General features: G+C 31.2%; 1 protein-coding gene across 2 annotated transcripts in view; it reads right to left on the bottom strand.

Moving 5' to 3' along the window:
* Positions 1-8,340: 8,340 nt before the first annotated feature.
* The window catches only part of LOC111043828 (vesicular glutamate transporter 1-like), a 120,313-nt gene continuing 106,245 nt past the window's right edge, over positions 8,341-22,408 (bottom strand). For both annotated transcript variants that reach the window (XM_039428521.1, XM_039428522.1), the window contains exons 13-14: positions 21,495-21,725; positions 8,341-19,675 (exon numbers count right to left, since the gene is read on the bottom strand). In XM_039428521.1, the coding sequence (XP_039284455.1) occupies positions 19,535-19,675; positions 21,495-21,725 (372 nt within the window). In that variant the 3' untranslated portion in view covers positions 8,341-19,534. The remainder of the gene's footprint in view (positions 19,676-21,494; positions 21,726-22,408) is intronic.

Genomic DNA, 22,408 nt, shown 5'->3' with positions numbered 1-22,408 from the left:
AGTTATTTTATTTTACCTACTTTATATTCTCCACTTTTCTCAATCTTTAATACGTCTTTATCGTTCATTCCTAATTTTTCATTGATATATTATCCTTTATCTCTCTTCTATAATCAATTTCAAAGGTTGATACACACAAGCTAATGAAACTAGATTCTCATTAGCGCTTCCAAATTTTCTCCACCTTCAACGCTGCTCCTTCTCTCTCAATCATCCTTTTTCTCCACAGTGGTCAACCCTCCCACTCTTCATCATTCCCCCCCCCCTCAACAACTGATGGGACTTATTGAAACTAGATCCTCTTCTTTCATAACTCCTCTCCTTCTGCACTTTCTTTCTAATACTTTCTCTCTTTCTCCTTCATACCTTCTCACTCCTATTACGTGCATTATCCGCAACCGAAGAGCAAAAGGTCATGGCCAGCTCTCCTAAATCTTCCCAACCCTCTCACTCACTCACTCTCTCTCTTTCACACACTCTTTCTCCGTCAGCTGGACATCATACTCTTTATCTGATTCGGTTTTTCGATGCATGCAGCAAGTTGCGCTGTCTATTGAGCAATGTTGTCTTGTTCCTGGAGGCGATCCTTCAAGGACTGAAAAGTAGGTTAGTGGAAATCCCAATGACACTGGCACTTTTTTGCAAAACACATTTTTCTTGTCGTTGATGATGATGCCCTCGAGCCCCTCGTGAGCTATTGACTAATGAAAGAGATGAATGGAGCTGAAGGTGGGTTCCGAAACACCGGGATTATAATAATAATAATGTTTACATTTTTTGCGGTCACCCGTAAAAGAAGAATCAAGAGAGCTCTTCACATTAAAGTAATCATGTGTGAGTTGTAGTCTATTCTATAATAGGTCTAATAAAAATTATCAAGTGTAGCGTACTGACTATTGAATAATACTAGCGAGATGTTTTACTGTTTTGCTGAGGATGAGCCCTAAGCTAGTGCATGAAAATGAGAGGGAAGATACATGCTTTGACCTAGATTTATGGATGGGTTATGAACCACCGGTTTTGAAGCTCATTTCTGTTAATGTTATTAGTGATAGTGGAGATAGCCCTCCTTAAAATTATAGGATAACCAAGTTTATGGCGCTCATATAAATATAATTTGTTGAAATTTCAATGAAGTTTAGGAAAATATACATGAACTGTAGGCCTACATGAACTGTATGATGAAAGATAACTCTAAAAAATAAAAAGACTACCGGTAGTTTTAGAATCAATATGACCTAGTAGAATTGATTACTAAATAAAATACGTGTAAAAAAATCATAAAAATTCAATTAAAAATTTTCATTGGAAAATTCAAAGAGAGTAATGAGGAATCTCATGGTAATTATAAAATTAATATCAAGGTCAAGAACAATGTTAGATGAAGTCATGCAGAAAACGTTTATAGAGGCCAAGGTTTACTTATGACTCTACAGGAAACAGACAGTATGTTTATGGTTATGAAATACCTTACATGGTTAATCTTAATCATACCCATGACATAAACGTTACAACATGAAGCTTTTAAAGCAAATACCAGTCATATTTGAGTCCTATATTGGTGTGCTTGGGTAACTTGATGGATGATGATGAGAGATGAATGGATCTGCAGTTTTCTATGAGTTTTGGCCACCTTGCGTGTTATATGCTCTCCTAATAGCTCCTATTATTATCTGTTTGGATTCTTTGAATTGTTCATCCTTTCATTGTTTTATAGATTTTACCTTATTGAAATTCCTTACTGTACAGCCTTGTATCACATACACTCATCATTTCATTGAAACTGAAACAGTTATATCAAAAACTTAGTAACTCAAATAATAGACTTCCAAATATTTTGTGAATGTGAACAAGAATGAAAAGAAAACATGAAAACATCTACTGCTAGAATATTACATCAAATGTCAAAAAAGTCGACAGTACATTGAATCGGTGTGGAGCTTGGTCTTGTCGTCCCGTTCCGTTCCCTGATTTTTTATTTGAATTTTATAGGTACTGAAATTTAAATAATGAAACTCAAAGATATAATATAATAAGTTTGAAAACCAATCAAAACACCTTTTTGAATGGGAATAGGCCTAGGTAGTACAGGAACAACACAATAGTTTTGGTACGGTAACAATAATTATTCCAAGTGTAAAAATGGCGATCTAATCTTACCAAAAATATTGTAGATTTAATGTTTAGTTTTGTCAATACTTTAATTTATTATAATTATCATTCTTTGACATAGTTTTTCATCAAGTTACACAATGAATGTTAATATAAATAGAGAAAATAGAGTGGGATTCTCATTCATGAAACACCAATAGAAATTTCTAATCTTTCTCTTTTACACTAAAAAATAAACTGCTTCGCAAATAACTGAAAGTAAACAATAAACTCTCGCCATATTATTTCATTAGTTGTCCTTGGATTTTATGTCAAGATTGAATTCTGAAAAAAACTTTTAAAAGTTGATGAAACTATATCCCAGCAAATAAATTTTATGGCATTATTATCCTGTTCATGATTACTATTTTTATGAGAGAATGAGATAATACAAGAAGAAATCCTGTAGAAACAAAACAAACATAATGAGTAAAAGTATCTTAGAAAAATCAAGAACAAGATACTGTAGATGGATAGTTGTAAACAAATTATTCCATCACTTTCTTGCTACATTTAAAAAGTTCACCAACAATCTTCAGTTATTAATTTTCTCAGTGATCGATAAAGCACCAGAATTGCCATGGAAGAAAGTTTTACTAGCTCGAGTATCTCATGACTTGAACAGTTTAAAAATAAAAACATGAAAGAAGAGTTGATTCATTGTGAGATAACGTAATGTAACAGATCTAGTATAGTCATACTCATCATGTAACTTATGTTTAATTGAACATGTCATAGTTATCGACATCTGAAGAAACGAGCCATAGTTAACGTAATTATTATTATAGTTTAGGAATGAAAGTTGTAATGTTAGTGCAAGCTGTGCGTCATGCTAGAGCAAAGAGAAAACGTTTCCTATTCAGTGGGCAAGTATGAAGCGCGTCTCAGTTGAAGTACCCATCATATGGATGGAGTGAAATAATAATTAGATTGTGGGTGGTAGGAGAGATCAAAATATTGTTATAATTCAATATTGAGCGCTGTAAGCGCTTTAATAATGATGATTATCATGAATAATGCTGATATCTAATGGAGTTTTTGAAACTTTTGATGAAACCAAAATAACCAAATAACTAATGCCAATACGATATTGGAATTGGGATCATGAATTGAGATTGGAAATTTCGTGTGTAGGCTACTAATGAAACACTTTCCAATAATTGAAACATTCAAAAAATAAAAATGAAACATTCTTTTATATTAATGCTATTAAAAAACAAAAAAAATACTATTGTTAATTTTATAACATTATGAATATAACGTTGCAAGAAAATACAGATTCGTTTGAAATTAAATAGTCTAGGTTATCGAGGCGTTTTATTTTCTTTCCAATCATCAAAATGGAGGAATAAATTAAATGTGACTGAAGAGTTTCTCAACTTGCAGGCATAACTAATTTAGCAAGTCATTTTGTTTTCTCAACTTGAATTCTTAGTTAAATATTATTTCTTCACCTATAATGCTTCGATTGTAGTTGCATTGGAATTTACAGAGTGCAGTAATACTTGGAAAAAAGCTGTATTTTATTGCAAAAAAAACAAAAGCTTTAAATTATGGAATAATGAAAATATATTTCATAACTGGCAAATTATTCAAAGAAAGATTTAGTGACTAGGATGTTATTCAGAATTTGTAAAAGAAGATCAGTGAATATAAAATATATAGCTTAAGTGATTGATTGTTAACTTATGTTTGAATTTGAAATGATTTATTCCATTTCATTTTAGTTATTATACCTATTTTATGAATATTTTTGATTGAACTGCTATTAACTAAGCAGCATTATGCGACGAAAGAGGAATAGATCATACTATAAAATCGTAATTTAAAGAAATAAATGATCAGAGAGTATGGAATATGACTCAAATAGGTAGATAATATTATTATTCTGACCTTCAATTCAATTAACACGAATAAAGGGATTTCAGCATGTAGGTTTATGATTGATTGCAAAGTGCTTGAAGTGGTTCCAAGTTGATTCATAATTCAACAATATTTCAATTGATAAATCAAGAACTAATCGACCCTTGATAGAGTAATGGCATTTATTGATTTATTCAATGTTTGAAATTTTATAATTCATGGCAATCAATCAGAACCCTGTCCATACCGTGCCCATACCGTACTGTATCAACAAGACAAAGCCATAATTACGATTATGATTGGGTAGCACATTTAGATGTAATAATCCATATCAAGGGCTTCTAATACAAAGGCAATGAAAGTCATAAGTTCGACCTTTATTTGAAGGATCTTTGATTCATCATTCATCATGTAATGATCTAAAAATAAGATAAAAAATCCTATTACATGAAATTTGTAATCAGCTTTACAAACATCTTGCTTTTTACCTTCAGTTCTTCTAAGATCCAACTTGTACTAGATAATTGTATATACTTGAACTCACTACTCATTATTACTGGACAATGATATTGAAAGAGAACATCATTATTACTCTCTTTAACCAGCGCTAACTTCATTTTTTCTCAATCAACTTCCATCAAAAATAATAATTATTACCGTATTAAAAAAAGGAAATAAATGTAATTATTCAACAAGAATTTTTTAAAACTACCAATTTATTTAAAACTCATTACTTTACTTTCGATATTACATTATATTCATGCAATGAAATGGGACTTAATACTTTAACCAGGAACCAATCTCACTTTTGAAAAACATATCTTGACCACAATAGTCTTGCTTTTAGATTGCGATGAGCATCGATAATTTCACATTGCATAACACAGATAAAATGCAAATTTACAAAACCAACCAAACGGGCTCTTCTGCAATGGTATATTGAATTTAATAACAATTTGTAGTCGTATTATTTATGCATGTGCATCTAACACAGCAACACTTCCTTGATAGAACAATAGATGGCGGAATCTGATTTGTTGATGAAGCTCTATGGTCTTGTGAACAGGAACCGGAAGTCCCCGATAAGAAGTTCGTTTAGAGAAATTCACATATTAGTCACGTGCATCTATAAAGTAATATGTGTTTTAAGCAACTCTGCAGAATGTAGAATCACCTTTGACCCTAGTCTGATACCTCAGACACCTAATTGAACTTATTAGAACTCCTAATTTATGCTAAGATTTTCTTGATACGGTAATCTTGAATAGGCTTAAGCTTTTGAAAATGTGGAATTACTAGTGCACCTGTAGCCTACATTGTTACAAAAGCTGTCACCCAGGTGAATAATGTATATAACAGAGATTTATTGATTATTATAGTTCATGCCCAGGTCTTGCAGATAAATTGAATGAGTGTCAAACAATTTTGAATGATCAGTGAACAATGTTCGTTACACCTGTTACCTCTATTTGTAAAAAAACTTGTTGATCGAACTAATAGCTCATGTTACGGTATATGTTAAGATTCTCTTGATGATCTAGTACGGTAATGATTAAAGCACCCACTACATACAGAAAATAAGTAGATCAAACTGCGATGTCAAAGCCATCCATTTTTTTCTGTCATGCAACCCATGTCAGAGGTATTTATTAAACATGGAAAAAACATTTACAATTATTGAAAAAAGTCCTTTACATACTTGCATTAATTTCCTTAAACTATCGTGTAGCATCCCACTATAGAGTCTATGTGTCGGGATGCATTTTCACTTGAAATAATTTATTGTTTTACACCTCTCCCAAATTTAGATTAATATCAGTTTCAAATAGGGTCACCGTAAGCAGGCCGTACTCAGACCGGTTTTCTCGGGGCATTTGCCCGGGGCCCGGGCCCATTAATTGTTTACAGTGGCCCGGAATAATGAAATACAATATAATAATAACTGCAGTTGAATAATAGCAAATAATGTTTGTTTTTATAGACAAATAATTTTGGATCTTTATTCATTTAGACTTGCGTTTTTTCGGAGTAGGACCTCCGGAACCCCCTCATCCAGGAGGGTATTCCATATCCCCCTGACCCCCAGGGGGATCCCCCTAGCCCCTGCAATTATCATTGGGCCCAGGTGAAAGGGGCCCGGTCAGGTGATTTTGCCCGAGGGCCGTGAAACCTGTGTACGGCACAGGTCACTTTTAACATTTCACTCTACAGTTACAATCCTCTGCCAAAAATATATTTTGTACTTGAAATTTGAAATTTAGAACGATAAAGTAGACAATAAAATTGGAATACGGTACCACAGCTAAAACGCCAAAGTAAATTTTATAATCTACCCCATAAATTATAGGCTTCCATCAATCAATTATTATCCATGCTTGGTCATGAACTGTTTTCTTTCTCTATCTTCACACTCTCTTTCTCTCCCAGTGAATGTTACGAGAAAAAATCCCAAACAAAAAGTGTGTGTCACATTCCAAAAACTCTAGAAATCGACTTTTAAGAGAAGTCAAAAAAGTTTTAATTTTGAAGACTTATTATTATCAATTGAATCTGTTTTCTTATTTATTCATTCACGTTTTTCTCTTCTTGATGATTGAAAAACATAATCAAAGTACTGAATTGAATCCTACAATCAATTTATTGTAGGAGGAAACATTATTATCAGCTGGAGGTCAAAACCGTTATCGTTGCAAATATAAAAATATGCCTACCTAGTCTAAGGAAAATCTGTGCATCTCTTTAAAAGCCAAACACTCTTTCAACCCATAATCACTCAGAGCCACATGGAGATTACGATTACCTAAATGAAGAAATTTCTGAAAAGAAAACAAAGAAAGAGAATGTAGAGGAAAGTGATCGCGTGAGTGTGGAGTGTCCTTGGGTGAGGAAGAAGTGGATGGCTGAGCCGATAACTGTCATTAGAACGAACCCGTTATATAGATGAGATTAGGAATCTACCAATCCACTGACAGGGTCCACTGAAATTTCATACTGATGAGACAACCAAAAGCATTCAGGCATAAAAAGGCCTCTAGACATAAAAATTACGTAGCCCAGTCCCCAAACCAAACATTTCCTTAGAAAAGACCTCCCAAATCCATGATCCTCCCAAGTCCGAGAAACCGTCTATTCATTTCACTTTTTCGTGCTTCACGTCACAATCCTCACCAACCTTTTGTAGAATCTTCATTGAACGACTTTCTTTTGAGATATCTTCTTTTGGACAGTTCGTCATTACAGAACGGAAATTGGCGGATCAGTACCAATTAAAAATGTTTTTTATTTGTTTTTGTGTCGGTCAACTTTTCTCTCTTGTCATGGAGAGGAGAGACTGATTTGAACAACGGTACCCTTATACTCTATTTTGAACTACATACAGAATTTTTTTCACACTTTACCACTGTGAATTAGCAGTAATAATTCAGTGGAAATTATTTAAAAATGCACTACACGAATCCTTCTAAAAAGTAGCCTACTGCCCCTCAATTTAATTTTTGCAATTACAAGTAGACTACTTCTTGCTTTCTCTAATGAATCTCTCAATCTCAATTTTCAATTCACAATCTCCTGATCTGAAGAATGTTATCCACGTTGCAAGATTGCGAACTATTATTTTGCTTCACTCCCATACAAACAAAAAAATTGAAAATTGAGATGAATCTAAAAATATCTAGTAGACGGAAAGAAAATTTTGAATCGACATTTGAATCACCTACGCTAAATATCAAGAGAAATTAAATCTATTGAATTTAATTTAAATGTCCTTACAATGAACATTCAACAGATCCTTAAACGTTAGCATCAACATATATTTTATTATATTTAAGGATATTTATTTCCAATGAAACAACGACTATGATATTTTGAATATCCTGAAAATCACCCATCAATAAGTAATCAACATGTCATACAATCATTCATCACGAAATTTAGCTAGGCCAATCAATACTTATGTGATGTTTGTGAAGTATTTCACTATCTTTGTTTTGCCTAAGATAGATGATTCAGATGAACTTGTTTTCCTACTCTTTGAGGTCGCACTGTGCGCTATTTAGTTCTACACAACTACTAATACACATCAAATCTTAAGATGCTTTTCAAAAATATTACAAAAATTAAATATATCACAGGAATATTCATGATACTTCAACATCGATACATTGTTTAATTTATATAGATCAAGAGAATAAGTAGGGTAATATATTAATGTACACTGTATCTTTTCTAAATTTGCCTACAGTATTCCAAGGTCTATGATTATGTTAACGTTCCGTTAGTATAATCTGCCTATTCTCGACATCCAAAGATAGTGATTTAGCGTTGTTGACTATTTTCATCCCAATGGACTCATCTAGAATGCGTTATACAATTTTTCAGATAGATAGTTTTCTTGATTAAAAAACAAATTCAATTTGATTGAATTATACTATTATAACTTAGCGAAAATAACAAGTTATGTGTACTTCTTCATATTTGTGTGATTTGAATGGATATAGCAGACATCATTCAAATATTCAAATTTCAAAACAACTATACATAAACGCCATTCCTTCAGTATTCAACAGTTTCAAAAGAAATCAATTCACTGGGTGAACGATTTTAAAAAATGAGCTTCTTAAAACTGTAATGGGTTATAATAATAGCTGACCCTACTCTAAAAAATTGCATAACTAAGTTCACACCATCTTCAATTTTTATTTATATTGGAAAAAATTCAAATACAGCAATTAATATTATTGTTCAGAGTAAATCCACTAAGTTTGAATAATCCACAATATTATAATAATAGTCAAAATTAAAATACGGTAATAAAATATTGTTTAAATGTTGCATCTATAAACATTGCTAAATCGTCCACTTGAATACCAGTTAGTCTATTACACAGTGCACATTGAGAATTCACATTCAGTTGACATAGGCACATTTAAAGGGTAAGGGAACATTCATACAGTCTAACAAGAAAATTTAAATTCACTCTTCTCATGGGGGAGGACATCCACATTTTTTTTGGAAATCGAGGAAATTTCTTTTCAGTACACATATAATTAGGAGTAATTCATAAGATATTCCACAATAGAACAAGACAAATATACCTTGGTGAATTTTCAACTGCGTAGGTACCGCAGTATTTGGGTAACACAAACAATTTTTCTCGAATCATACACATAATCATTGCACTTAAACAGCTAATAATTACATTCTATCTATTAACATTAACAATATATTACACTATAATTAGTTATTGCTAATCATATCTCGACAACTATAAATATAATACTTTGAATTACACACCTTTCATTTTTAATTTGGCTTTCACACTACAGCAATTTTTCACCAATAAATAATCAATACCGTAATGTAAATTACGTCTTAGTTGAAAAATGCTGTAAAGAATCTTTTGATTAGCAGAAAATACTTTCAAAATACACATATTATCTCAAGAAGCACATACAAATTAGCCTATATCATTCAGGAAGATTGACCACCTCATTGTAATAGTATACAGAAAAAGATTAAATAGACTAGTATATTTCACATGGTAAGCTATAATGACACTAAAATACATCATTTCAAGGTATTAACATGGATATTTACATTGTTAGTTAAATATAGTATTCCAACACCAACACCTATTATGATGAGTACCTTAGGTAGTTATTATATTGATAGTTGTTGAATGTAGATTGATACTATAGTTACTATTCAAAGTTAGCCTAGGCTAATTCTGATTTATACAAAGTTTTAAATGCATGCTGTTCAAGATTACAGTTTTTTTATTTACATCAATCATATTTCAATTGCATTTTCAAATGTAATCAAACTTGAACATCTATCATAATAATGATATCATATATTGTAAAAAATTCAAGTTTTGAAAATGTGCTTCCTATCTTCGAGGGATCTATTCGCAGGCGATTCATTCCAATTAAGAAATATTTAATGAATTTATTTAATTGTAACTTATTTTATTTTCCTGGAAAGCCAATGCACTGTATTTGATTACTTCTATTTTAAATTCAATTGCACAGTGAAAACTTTCCTATCATAATACTATTCTCAATATTATAACTTACTTCTACAGTACCGGTATTGACTTTATAACATTCAAATCATATTTTTCAAATATAGAATCTAATTTATTCAATGATTGATTATGTTATTGTATTAACTATGAGATTGAATAACTTGGAAATGGAATAAGGATCCTAATGGTACTCTATTTTCAAAATTAGAGAAAAATCAATGCAATTTTTATCAATCTATCAATGTTCTTGAAAAATGTTGGAATTCTATGAACAATAGAAAATTAATTGTTTTTCAGAAATATACTGTATATCTTTTTTTCAAATAATTTGGTTCTAATGTCAAGGAATACATCATCGTCATACATCATACATCGTCATACATCATTATCTGTGAAGATGCGAAAATTGAACATTTATTTTATGTACCTACGGTAGGTACCATTAAAACAATATGTGAAAAAATAATACCAAATTATTGTTGTTGATTGACTTGATTCTATCATACATTTATTATTTATTTTTCTTAACTATAGGTAACTTAAATGAGATATAGTTACTGAAATTACTTAAGTTATTTAATTCATTACAGTACCGTATTGGAGTATCAAGTACAGCAAAATTAATTTATATTTGTTGCGAAAATTTTGCAGAACTTCTTCAATATTGAATTTAATCTTCATTACATTAAGTTATATAAAATAATTAATAATGATAGTTGTCAAATTCAACTAATGATTTTTATATTATTATCTACATATTATTTATCTCAATGAACAGTTTTGTTTTTAATGAATAATAAGTAGGATGTGGCAAAACTGCCTCGAGCCATATAGGCCTACTTGTAAACTTTTCAGCATCATAAGCAACGTCAAATTTCACTATGTGTACTGATTCTATCCAACAGTCTTTCTCAATGAAATTTATAGATTTCTACTCAAAGCTTAGTATCTTCTCAAGAATTTAATCCATCCATTAAATTACATTTTTTAATAAACTTTCAAATTTATTTCATATGAATACCGTAAATTATGTTACAGTACTAGAATTTACTTGAAATTCGAAGTAGGGCTTTTATGCTCTATATATGGTTTTTATATCAGCTATCTTTACAGTATAGGACTATATATGATGACTTGACTGCTTTATTATTTGTATTTACAGTGGAACTCCAACTATCCAAAATAATTAAAAATTAGCCATGCCAATCTACCTACCTTCTTCCACTTCCCTATTACACACCCTTCCCTTCCAGTTATACCTTACCTGCCTATTACATGGGAAACCATAGTTGGCGAGGTATTTTCCCCCTCTTTCTTCCAGCACACATCATTTTAGCAATATTGTCTTTTAATGTGTCAATATCATTGTTACTGTTATTGCTATTGTTTTGTTGTATATTGCCTTTACTCATTGTATTTTTGTGTGTTGTGAATAAATTGAAATTTTAAAATTGAATTGAATTGAATTAGGACTGGACCCCATTCGGTTATACAATTATTCGGATAATTGGATTCACAAAAAATGTGAAATTCAGAAATAAATACCTTCATTAAATTAATGTATTAATTTACTTCAATTTTAACCAGTTCATTGTCAATTTCAAATTTTATTTATTGATCTCTATTCTCAGTTTATTTTAATTCTAGTACGGTAATTATTCTTTGCATATTCTTCAGGTACTGTAGATCAATACATTGAACTTTGCTAATGGTTTTCAAACATATATGAAATTCACGAAAATTTCGCCTACTCGGCGATTTGGATTATCGGCGACTCTGATAGTCGGAGTTTGGATAACTGGAGTTCTATTGTAGCCTCCTATATTATTGTATGATCTATTGTATTATTATTCTGAATAGAATGTCAATTTTTTAATTTATTCATTGATCTCTATTTTGAATTCATGTTTATCCCAGTACCGTATCTATTGCATCCTGATACAAACTATTTCAAATTTTAAATTCGAATGCCCAAACTAATGTGAAATAATATGTGTTTATTATTATCTTATTGTTTGAAAACATATATTAGAAATTTGATAGTTAAGTTTGTTGAAGTACGCCCATTATGAAGAGACTATAGAAGTGAAAAGCCTCTCATTGATTTTTCATTGTCCGCTTCATCACAGTTACCGTAAATGAATTGTGTATAATTTATACGCTTCAATAGAAAAAAATATATTATAAAAAAATAGCAACAAGTAAAACTAAAGCTATAGTCTACTATAGTAGACCTACTAATTCTTTTTTAACTAGTGATACTCGCACTATTGCTAAATAGAACAACAAGGGTTGTTTACAGCAGTCTTACATTCAAAAGTACGGTACCTAACTAGTTAGTTCATAGAAACAGTACCGGTTTAGTCATTTTTGGACATTTTTAAATGCCTTGAAATTCTCAAAACTGTCTCAAATTGACATTCAGCCAGACTAGTGTATGATTTTTAATTCATTTTACAGTGGGAACGAACGAATGGGCTAAGTTGTTTAGTCTCTCCAGATTCGACTCATTCTCAAGAATGATTAAATTAAGATTTAATAAAGAGATAAATACAAAGAAGTAAATATATTGATTTCAATAATATAATTCATCAACAATAAATAATTTTGCTGTACTTACTACTATGCTCAACTAGTGTTAGGTATGGAAGAGATTATTACACTTATATCGAGTAGAGTATCATAATGCTTAACATTTAATTATTTCCAATAATCATTATATTACATAATGATATAATAGAAGTAGTAGTACCGTATTTCAAACCACCGTAGCACTAATATTACAGACTATATTATCTTATACTATTTTTATTTATCTTAGCAACTCTATTATGCTATTGGGATATTTGCGTGCTTAAAAAATGTGCATAAAATGTGGAAGTTACTCAAAAGGACAATTTTGTGCTCGAACAAAAATTGTGCATAAAATTTGAAGCAATTCAAAAAAGTGCAATTGTGATAAAGCAATTATGTGAAAACAAATAAAAATTGTGCATGGGATGTGAAAGGAATTTGAAAGTGCAATCGGTGAAAGTGCAGATGGAAGTGCTGTAAGTGCTGTAAGTGGAAGCGAACACAAATTGCAAGCAACTCAATAAAACTTGTGAAGGGGGGGGGTGATGTAATGTGCAGTGATACATTAGGATAAATGATACTTTTCAAGTGCCGCAGACTATTTAAAACTCATAATGCCATAATTCAAAATGTGCAATAATTGTTACTGTGATCTGTGATAATAGTATACAAATAATTATTAGAAGTGCCACCAACTATTTGTAGTTTTGATATTAAATTCCAAATGTGCACCAATGGGGAGACATGAATATTCCAAGTGCTAGAGACTTCAATTGAAATTTTATCGCACAAGAATTTAAAATGTGCAGTGATTGTTTAAAAAATGGAAATCTTTAATTGCTACCTATATACCGTAATAATAAGCCAAAGAGTCCAATTTGTAACTTATTAAGCTAAAAATATCAACATTGTGCAATTATTTGTGAAAGTAAATGTTTCAAGTGCTATATTACGTGCCAGAGATTTGAGTTCAAATAATTCCAGGCTAGGGATTTAAAATGTGCAGTGATTGGGTGGGATTAAGAGGGGATTTGAAGTGCTGTATATGAGTGCCAGAGTCTGAAATTTAAAATGTGCAGTGAGTGATTAAAATAAATTGAAAGTTTCAGGTGCTGAATTCAAGTGCCAGTACTAGAATTTAAAAAATATTGTGCCACATATAAAAATTAGTGATTGATATTATAGCCAAGAATTTCAATGTTGGAGTGAGATTTGTGCCATATATAGTAGAATATCCTGAGAAATTGAGAAATGAATTCAACGTTTTTCAGTGCTCACTTATAAGATAAGTATTGAAGAGAAGAATATTGTCAAGTGCGCTTATTGAAAAATAGGTGCAACCATAAAATACGTTATAATAATTGAATTGTTGTGCATTTAAACACCAATGAGAAAAATGAAACTGTCTTTCTTCACAGAATCTATGAAATATTTGGAATTTATGAATAATATTTGATTAGTCTCTAATACTTGTTGAAATTCATATTGTCTTTGAAATTATTCAGATATTCCAAACCATTAATCGCAAATCATAGTTGGAAATCTCATAGAGAATTCAAGTTTGAGTCAGTTTTTCTACTTATAAATGAATATCTACAGTTTTCTCATTGATGCATAACTTTCAATTAAAGTAAGATTCAGTAAAAAAAATTTTTATTGTCATCTCACTTTAGATATTGATTCAAAATTGCAAAGTTATACAATATTTTCGATTTCAATACTCACTCAAAACCTTACAACCTATTTATTGTCGATTTCTATTTCAAAATCTTTAGAAGCAATTCCAAGTGAAGTGTTTATTTTTAACCAGTGCGTCAAGCATATCTGTATATTTATTGTGCACAATTTTCAACTGGTGCAGCATTCTACGTTATTTATCATTCAAAATTCTTTCGAAATTTCATAATATTTTCATCATTAAACATTTAAAAAATACAACCTTGCTCCCAGTAAATACTTCAAAATGATTTTAATGTGTAGATTATTGTCTCCTTATAGGCAACGTATGTAGGATTATAGGATACATGTTTGTGGCATTACAATACAGATTAATCCAGTACAGCCTACTATCAAATAGATAAGAAAGTAATTCATAAATGAATGAGATGAGAAAATATAATGAGTGTTTGTTGTGAATTTCGTAAATACTCAGCTACAAATTGAAAACATAATATGTCAATGTTAGAAATTTAAGATTTAGAATTAATGAGTAAAGTAAAGGACTAACTAGAAATAATGAACAATAAAAAACTGCAAGTAGAAACAAGTGGATTATAATGATTTAATTTGAGAAATTATAACTTTTTAAATAAGGAGATTATATTTATTAAAAAGGAAAGTCTTCTACAACAAAATAATGCAGTCTGGTTGGGATTAGGAATTAGGTATGATTATGGTATGACAATATGAGTTGAAAAATAAGTTTAATGAACATGAAAAGAGAACTAAAATTAGCTATAAGCTCTCAGCTATTTTATGCTTATTATTATTAAACTCCCTAAGCGATTTTCACCTAACAACAAGGCTCACGTTTATACTATTATTATTTTATTCTTATAATTAATTATTGTCAACACAGCCTTGTGAGAATATTATTTCTCATTATTTTCTATCAACAAGCCACAAAATTATTCCAACTCTCATAAATATTATTTCAATTTTCCTGAGAACAAAACTGCAGTCAATTATCATTGAAGTACGGTACTTAAATATACAAGTTCTGCATTTTTGATAACTTACAGTTTAAAAAAGTTTTTATTTTTTTAGTTCTGTGAAAAAAATCTCTGCATACTCTTGACTTGTTGAAAGAACACAACAGGATTTGTTTATTTTTGAACTATTAAGTTGTTTAAGTAAACAAATTATTCACTTTGGGTTAAAGTCCTGAAATGTCTAAAACACGTCAATATCACACATTGCATTGAAAAACGTTTCAGGCTATTCGACATTTGAGTGATCTAGAAGTATTGAAATTATTTTTTGGGGTAATTATTTCTATTATATGATTTTAATTGATTCGAATGTCAAGGATTGCATCATATCACACAACACAGTTGACTATTGACAATTTAAATTTTTTGAGTTTAGAAATATTCAATTTGCTATATGGAATATTACAATATTTTTATTCCATAATACAGTTTATTCTCTATTCCAAGCTGAAAATGGAAGTGATGTCACTCACAATAATTAAAAACAATGAAACAAAGACTCGATTGTGATTCATGGATTCTTGATAATTGAGAATGAGACTCAACTTAATACCGTATCTATCTGTTGTAGGCCTATGTTGTATCCTGTTATGTAATTTGTTACTTTCTTGATTACCGTATTTTATAAAGTGCCCCATGACCCAAAAATCATCCAAACCCATGAGGTTATGATTGTGATCCATAAGCTCTATGATGGGGAGTAAGGTTTGTATTACTCTGCATATTCAGTCGATGTTCATATAATATAAGATATAGGTTGCCAGTATAAATCATGAACTAGAGTTGGTGGATTTCTTGTTTTGAATAAGCATACCTTATCCACACAGAAAACTTACTTGAATTCCATTTCCAAAAAAATTGAGACTTAATTCATGAAGCTTGGAAATTCCTGTTTGAAAGACCTTTCAACAAGTTTTAGAGCTGTGAAATTTGATGTGTTGAGAGACAAAGGCAAATAACATTTTATTGGTGGTTTGGTATTAACCTGAGACTGTACACTGTAGATTTGTTTTGCATTGCCAAAATAAAAATATATGAGGATGTACCGGTATTCGAAATACTTTTTTAGCAGATACAATAATATTTTCCAATCAGTTCGGTTTATAATTAGATAAAACAGTCTCCTTATAGACATTTATTATTCTAACATGACTTGAAATAACAATAATTGTAGTTTTAGATGAAACTCGTGAATTTCATGACTTGAACTCCACATGACTTTGAATAGCCAAATCGAGTTGACAAGATGTCATCTAAAATGTATAAAAAAATATTGTTTGCCAGTGTCTCATCTAGATAAGCACTAGAATTTGGATCATACCCTCATGATAGCTCTTCATCCCTATTTTGGCATTCAGAAGCCCAACGATATAGTAATAATATATAGAAATCATTTTCGCGTAAGACGTTAGCCCACTTTTTGAAATGCCCTCATCAATAAAAACCAGATTTTCTATTATATCCTTGGAAACCTCACTTGTATGATGAATTAAGACCTTAAAACAGATCATCAATAAACATTTATTTCATCTGTCATCAAAAACTATTTATGAATAACATCAAGGAAAGATGTTATTTATGTGACGTTTTTAACTCAATAATGAATTGAATAAAATAATTCTGTATTGAAAAAAATAATCTAGTAATAAATTACATTTTAATTTGATTAAGAATAATTGTCATGATAAAGGAGGAACTATATCATGTATATGCCATTTCGCGATTAATGAACGAAAATCCTTTCTGGTGATTTAGACTGTCTATTAATGTTTGTTCAAGGCTCTCACTGGAAATACCTCGAACATTTATGAAGTCTGAATCGAAATAAGACTGAGGTGGATTTCCAGGTTTCATGATTCAAATTCTAGTGCATGAATAATCTGTCACAACAAAATTTGCATTTGAAATTTATTATTAAGAGACATCAAAAGTGCAGAATATAAATATAGAAAGAGCATGCGATTTTTTAATATAGAGCATCGAAGTTGTGCAAATAATTTAAAATTGAATTCGATATTCAACAACTAGTATTAGGCCTATAATAGATTGTTTTGTAAAATAATAAAAGATTCGAATGCTAGAAAAACACATTTGCGCTCCCTTTCTTACAAGAATCATTCATAAAGAGTCACTCATGCATCCATACACGGTATTTCTTGATTTTTCTAAATTTCTTGCATCTCTCTCTCACTCTTCAGTTCCTCTTCATAAGATTCACATCAACATTCTCACTCTATTTACTAAACTCTATCTCACTCTCACCATCCATCGTTTTCTCTCTCGATTCCAGTCATCACTTCTATCAGTATGAATCTACAAACCAAAAATCAGTTTTGTTATCAGGAATTTCACAATCTTTCAACAATATTAACATTTTTACACGTCATAGAATATATACTCATAATTATTGTCTCTATCTAATTTATATCAACACTAAGCTACATTAATTGAATTCTTTTCATACACTCTTACAGTTTATACAATAAGTACATATACCATAATATACATTGATAATGTCCTATGAACACTCCTTTATAAGGAATTATTATAAAAAATAATGTATTCTCAATAGAACAAAAATAGAATTTTAAAATATTTGTGGAAATTCAAAATGTCTTGAAATATAACACGTTATAGATTTCAACAAAATTCAATAATTGATTTCATATACTACTTCAGCTAAGATTAACTCGATATCTAACAAGAAACAATTAGATGTGTGTAGTACGATTCATAACTTGGCAGCGTGAATGGAATAAGAAGACATGCTACATCTGTACCCGACGCTGCTAAGTTATTTAAAGACTACAGTAGCCTACCTACTCAATCGTTCATGGATGGTAATCAATATTTATTGTTTCACAACTTTCAATTCCAGCTATTCACCTTTATTTTGACCATAGAGAGATACTAGTTCCATAGTTTCAATAATGAATTTACAGCCTACCTCATCTCTTTAAATTTGTAAGATTTTTTCCAAAATAATTCTTTTAGTGTAGGTATCGTGCCAAACAATGTGTTTGAGTTTTTCAATTCTACTTTGATTATGAATAACAATAAGACTCATTTTTTATATGTTTGATTCATTTAGTTATTGGTACTTGTTCACGTATTTATTATTCTTATTTAATTTAATTGAATATTCATTGATATTTTTTATTAAATTCTATGGAAACTTCCTAGGAAACTTCCGAGTGGCCACCATATTATAACAAATCTAACCACAGTTGCAAAAATTTATATTTCTCCTCTTTTTTAAACCAGGACTATTCAAATCTTGATATTATTATCATATTTTATATTTTTATCAACTCTCCTATCTTACTTGAATCTTTGATTTGGTATTTTACTATTTGTGCGTGTGAATAAAAGTCGGTTATACATGAAATTCAACCATTCTATATTGTAACAGAGTATCTTAAAGATCCGCCTCTATAATTTTTAGATTTCAGGGTAACCTGTTTTTTCTTTCATAATAATTTCGAATAGTGTCGACTATTGACAAAAATTATTTTTTTGATACTCCTTTGAAACAAGTTGATCAGAACTCAAAATCAACTTGAAACACCATTAGCAGCCTACTGGGTTGTAAGTAGCTAAGTAAACTTACTCACCAAGAATCACTAAAGTACAATTTTGACTAATTACGTTGTGAACCAACCATTCTTTCTACTGGTTATGATTTATTGAGAACGGTTCTCATTATAAAATCATGCACCACCTTACTGAGGAAGTGATGGACGCCGGAACAGAGTGAAAACTGAAAAGCCTAATCCATGACAACGATGATGATGACCACAGTATTGTGAGAAATAGACAGGCGTTTGTCCAAAACTTGAGCAAAGTTTTGCTCCAATTTGAGAGATATAACTGAAATTCAATAAAATATTGATCAATAACTGGAATAGAGTTGGAACATTTTAAAATTTCTAACCTCTCAACAAGCTTTTGAAGCATTTCATGCCGACTTTATTTTGCAAACACCAACTCAAGGTCAACAATATTTCTATAATGAGATTCATTTCAAACTGTCAGCATTTTTTTTTATAAATAATATCAATACTTCTCAGTACTCATTCAACCGTACTTTAACTGTCAACATAAATAACACCAATAATGCTTCCATACTGACAGTTGAAAGTGAATCTCACTGATAACCAACAATATAAGATCACAATAGGTTGCCTGGCAGTGGTGGGCGTGGCTTGGCCTAGTAGCCTCCACCATGCATGTAGGTGTCTCTGGACTCCGGTTGGACCTGTTCAGTCATCACGTGATTGGTGTAGCCATATTGACCTCCTTGTTGCCCCATGCTGCCATAGTTTATCATCTGGTTCTGTCCGTCCATAGTCTGTGAAATAGATAAGTTTACATTATGATAAATGTTCCTTTTATTGAACTATACCTTATCGTGATGATTATTCATATATAGTTCACAATTCATGATCTATTGTGATAACATATAATTATATATTTTATAGTATATATTCAATATATAATAGTTATATATTTTAGTCCTTTTTTGCAACAATAGTTAATATTTGAGTAGAAATTGTGAAAAAAGATCAGTAAAACTACTAGGGATTAACCTTGATTCCAAACTCACTTGGAGTACCCACACTGAAGCTCTTTGCAGTCGCCTATCCAGAGTAATATTTTTATTGAAGAGGTTGAAATTGTATACTAGTGCTGGTTTATCGTTGATGGCATATTTTGCTCTTTTCCACTCTCATTTACAGTATGGCACCCTATTGTGGGGCAATTCAAGTGGTGCCAGTGACGTATTTTTGTGTCAGAAAAGAGCTCTGCGAACCATTTTTAATCTTGGTAGAATGGATTCCTGCAGGCCATTCTTTAAAAGAAACGGCATATTGACTCTGCCCTGTATATTTATGCTGCAAGCTCTGGCATTTGTCAAAGATAATCTGAGGCAATTCGATCTAAGATGCGATGTACATCAGCACTTTACAAGAGAGCGTAAACAAATAAATACCGGACGGGTACGACTTTCCAAAACACAAAATATGTATGTATATATCGGTATAAAATTATTTAATAAACTGCCTGAAAGTATCCGTGATAAAAACTCTAGATCGTTCAGGTACGCAATTTCCAAACTATTCAAAATAGGGCTTTTTATTCGATTGAGGAGATGTTGGCAGCTGATATTTCATGTTAATATTTGACCTCTATTATAATATTGTTATTGCCAATTAGAAATATGACTGTATATAACTGTGAAGATACTAAGTACGCGGGACTGTTGGCTGTGATAGTATTTCTCTGTTTTGAGTACCTACGTGAAATGTATGTATAATGTATATGTTTACCTGATGACTTTGTCAATACATCTATTTGTTCACGGCAATAAAAACATTTTGAATTTTGAATTTTTTTTGAATATAGGTTCCGGTAAGAAATGTTTCGGTTGGAGAGGAGAGGGGTGTCTGGAGCATACTTGGAGGGGGGTCTGCCTCCAACAACACATTTAAATTCAGTTTTAAAAATTGTGTTATTTGCGAGCAAACCAAAAATTAAAAATCCTGAAGATAAAGATTAAAACATTTTTTATCGTCACGCAATTTTATATTTTCCATATCTATATTTAGATTTATGTTTATTTATATTTATATTTCTATTTATATTTAATTTGAAAGTGAAAGTGAAAAAGTTGATTTATCATTTACACAGTCAATGGAAATAGATTAAAGGCTACTGAGCTTTTAAAGTTCTTGGTGGACAGTGAAGCTTATCAAACAGTGGTTGGAGTCTCTTCAAGACCAGTCTCATAGTGGAATGTAATTAAGTCTATCAACTTATAATAATAATAATAATAATAATAATAAGTTGATGGATCAACTTATCTGAGTAATAAGATATCAACGCGATCTTAGAGCCAAGAAATTTATTAGACACTTTTCAGTCAAGTACGGTAGTCATAGTTTCTGTGTGTCAATATTTCCTTTCAAATTTCCTACGACATGGTAGATTGTTTTTCATTTGTTTTTTTAGAATTGTGTGGAAATGATATCAGTTGGCATTACACTATTTTCAATCTGATGAGATAACATTTGCATCTCTGGTTAGTCAATCAATAGTTGACAATTTTTTATTAGATTCTATAAAAAGGATCGAGCAACTAATATGTAATGCATTGATGGCGCACTCACAGGTTTGGTAGCGTCCTCCATGGGGTCCCAGGTGGGTTGGGGTGGATGAGGTGGCCGGGGGGGCGGACCTCCCTGAGGGGGCCCAGGTGCCGGAGTGGCGGACTTCTCCTCGCCCACAATGGTCTCTGCCCACGGCTGCAGTTCGCCCGACGCAAACATCGCGTAGAACGACACACCGAAAAAGTGCACCGTCGCCGCCATTATGAACACAAACTTCCAACTTTCTGGCGACTGTGAAGATACATTTTTTAAACTGGTTGAATCAATAGTTCTGAATATGGAACAATATATTGGAGAATTGATAAAGTTAATTGATAAGGTACTACACTTTATTATGTTGGATCAGCACAACACATAGTGGAGTGTGGTCATTCAATAACTAGGGTATGACCGAATCCTGGCAGACAACTTCAAAGGTTATGTCAGTCACCTACCTAATAATATCTATAATATCTATAGTGGAGTATCATATAATTAGGACCAAGTTTATTATTAGCAACTTCTTTTGTATGTATATTATAACTTTTTTTCATTTCATTTTTCATCTCACTGACCACCTATGAAAGGGGTATAAGAATTTGTCAATTTTAATCTAAGTCGTCAATCTTTGCATTCCATAATGCAAAAAAAAATCCTCACTGGAATAAGGACAAACCTTCTACAACTCGTCCCTCACCTTAATTCTAAACTTCTCACCTGTGAGATCCTTAACGCGTGTTGGCAATGAATTATAAAGCCGAATTCCTGCACTTTTTACCCCCCTCTCATACATACTAGTTCGATGAATGTCGTCTCTGAGGTTTTGTCTATATCTGGTATCGTATAATAGGTATAACTATTTTGTATATGTATTTGTAAATAAACTCCTCTGGTTCGAATTCATTTACAATGAGACAAATTATTATAATAATTAT

The sequence above is a fragment of the Nilaparvata lugens genome, chromosome 5 (assembly GCF_014356525.2).
Source record: "Nilaparvata lugens isolate BPH chromosome 5, ASM1435652v1, whole genome shotgun sequence".
In the NCBI taxonomy this organism is placed as follows: Eukaryota; Metazoa; Arthropoda; class Insecta; order Hemiptera; family Delphacidae; genus Nilaparvata; species Nilaparvata lugens.
This window is presented reverse-complemented; position numbering and strand designations above follow the sequence as displayed.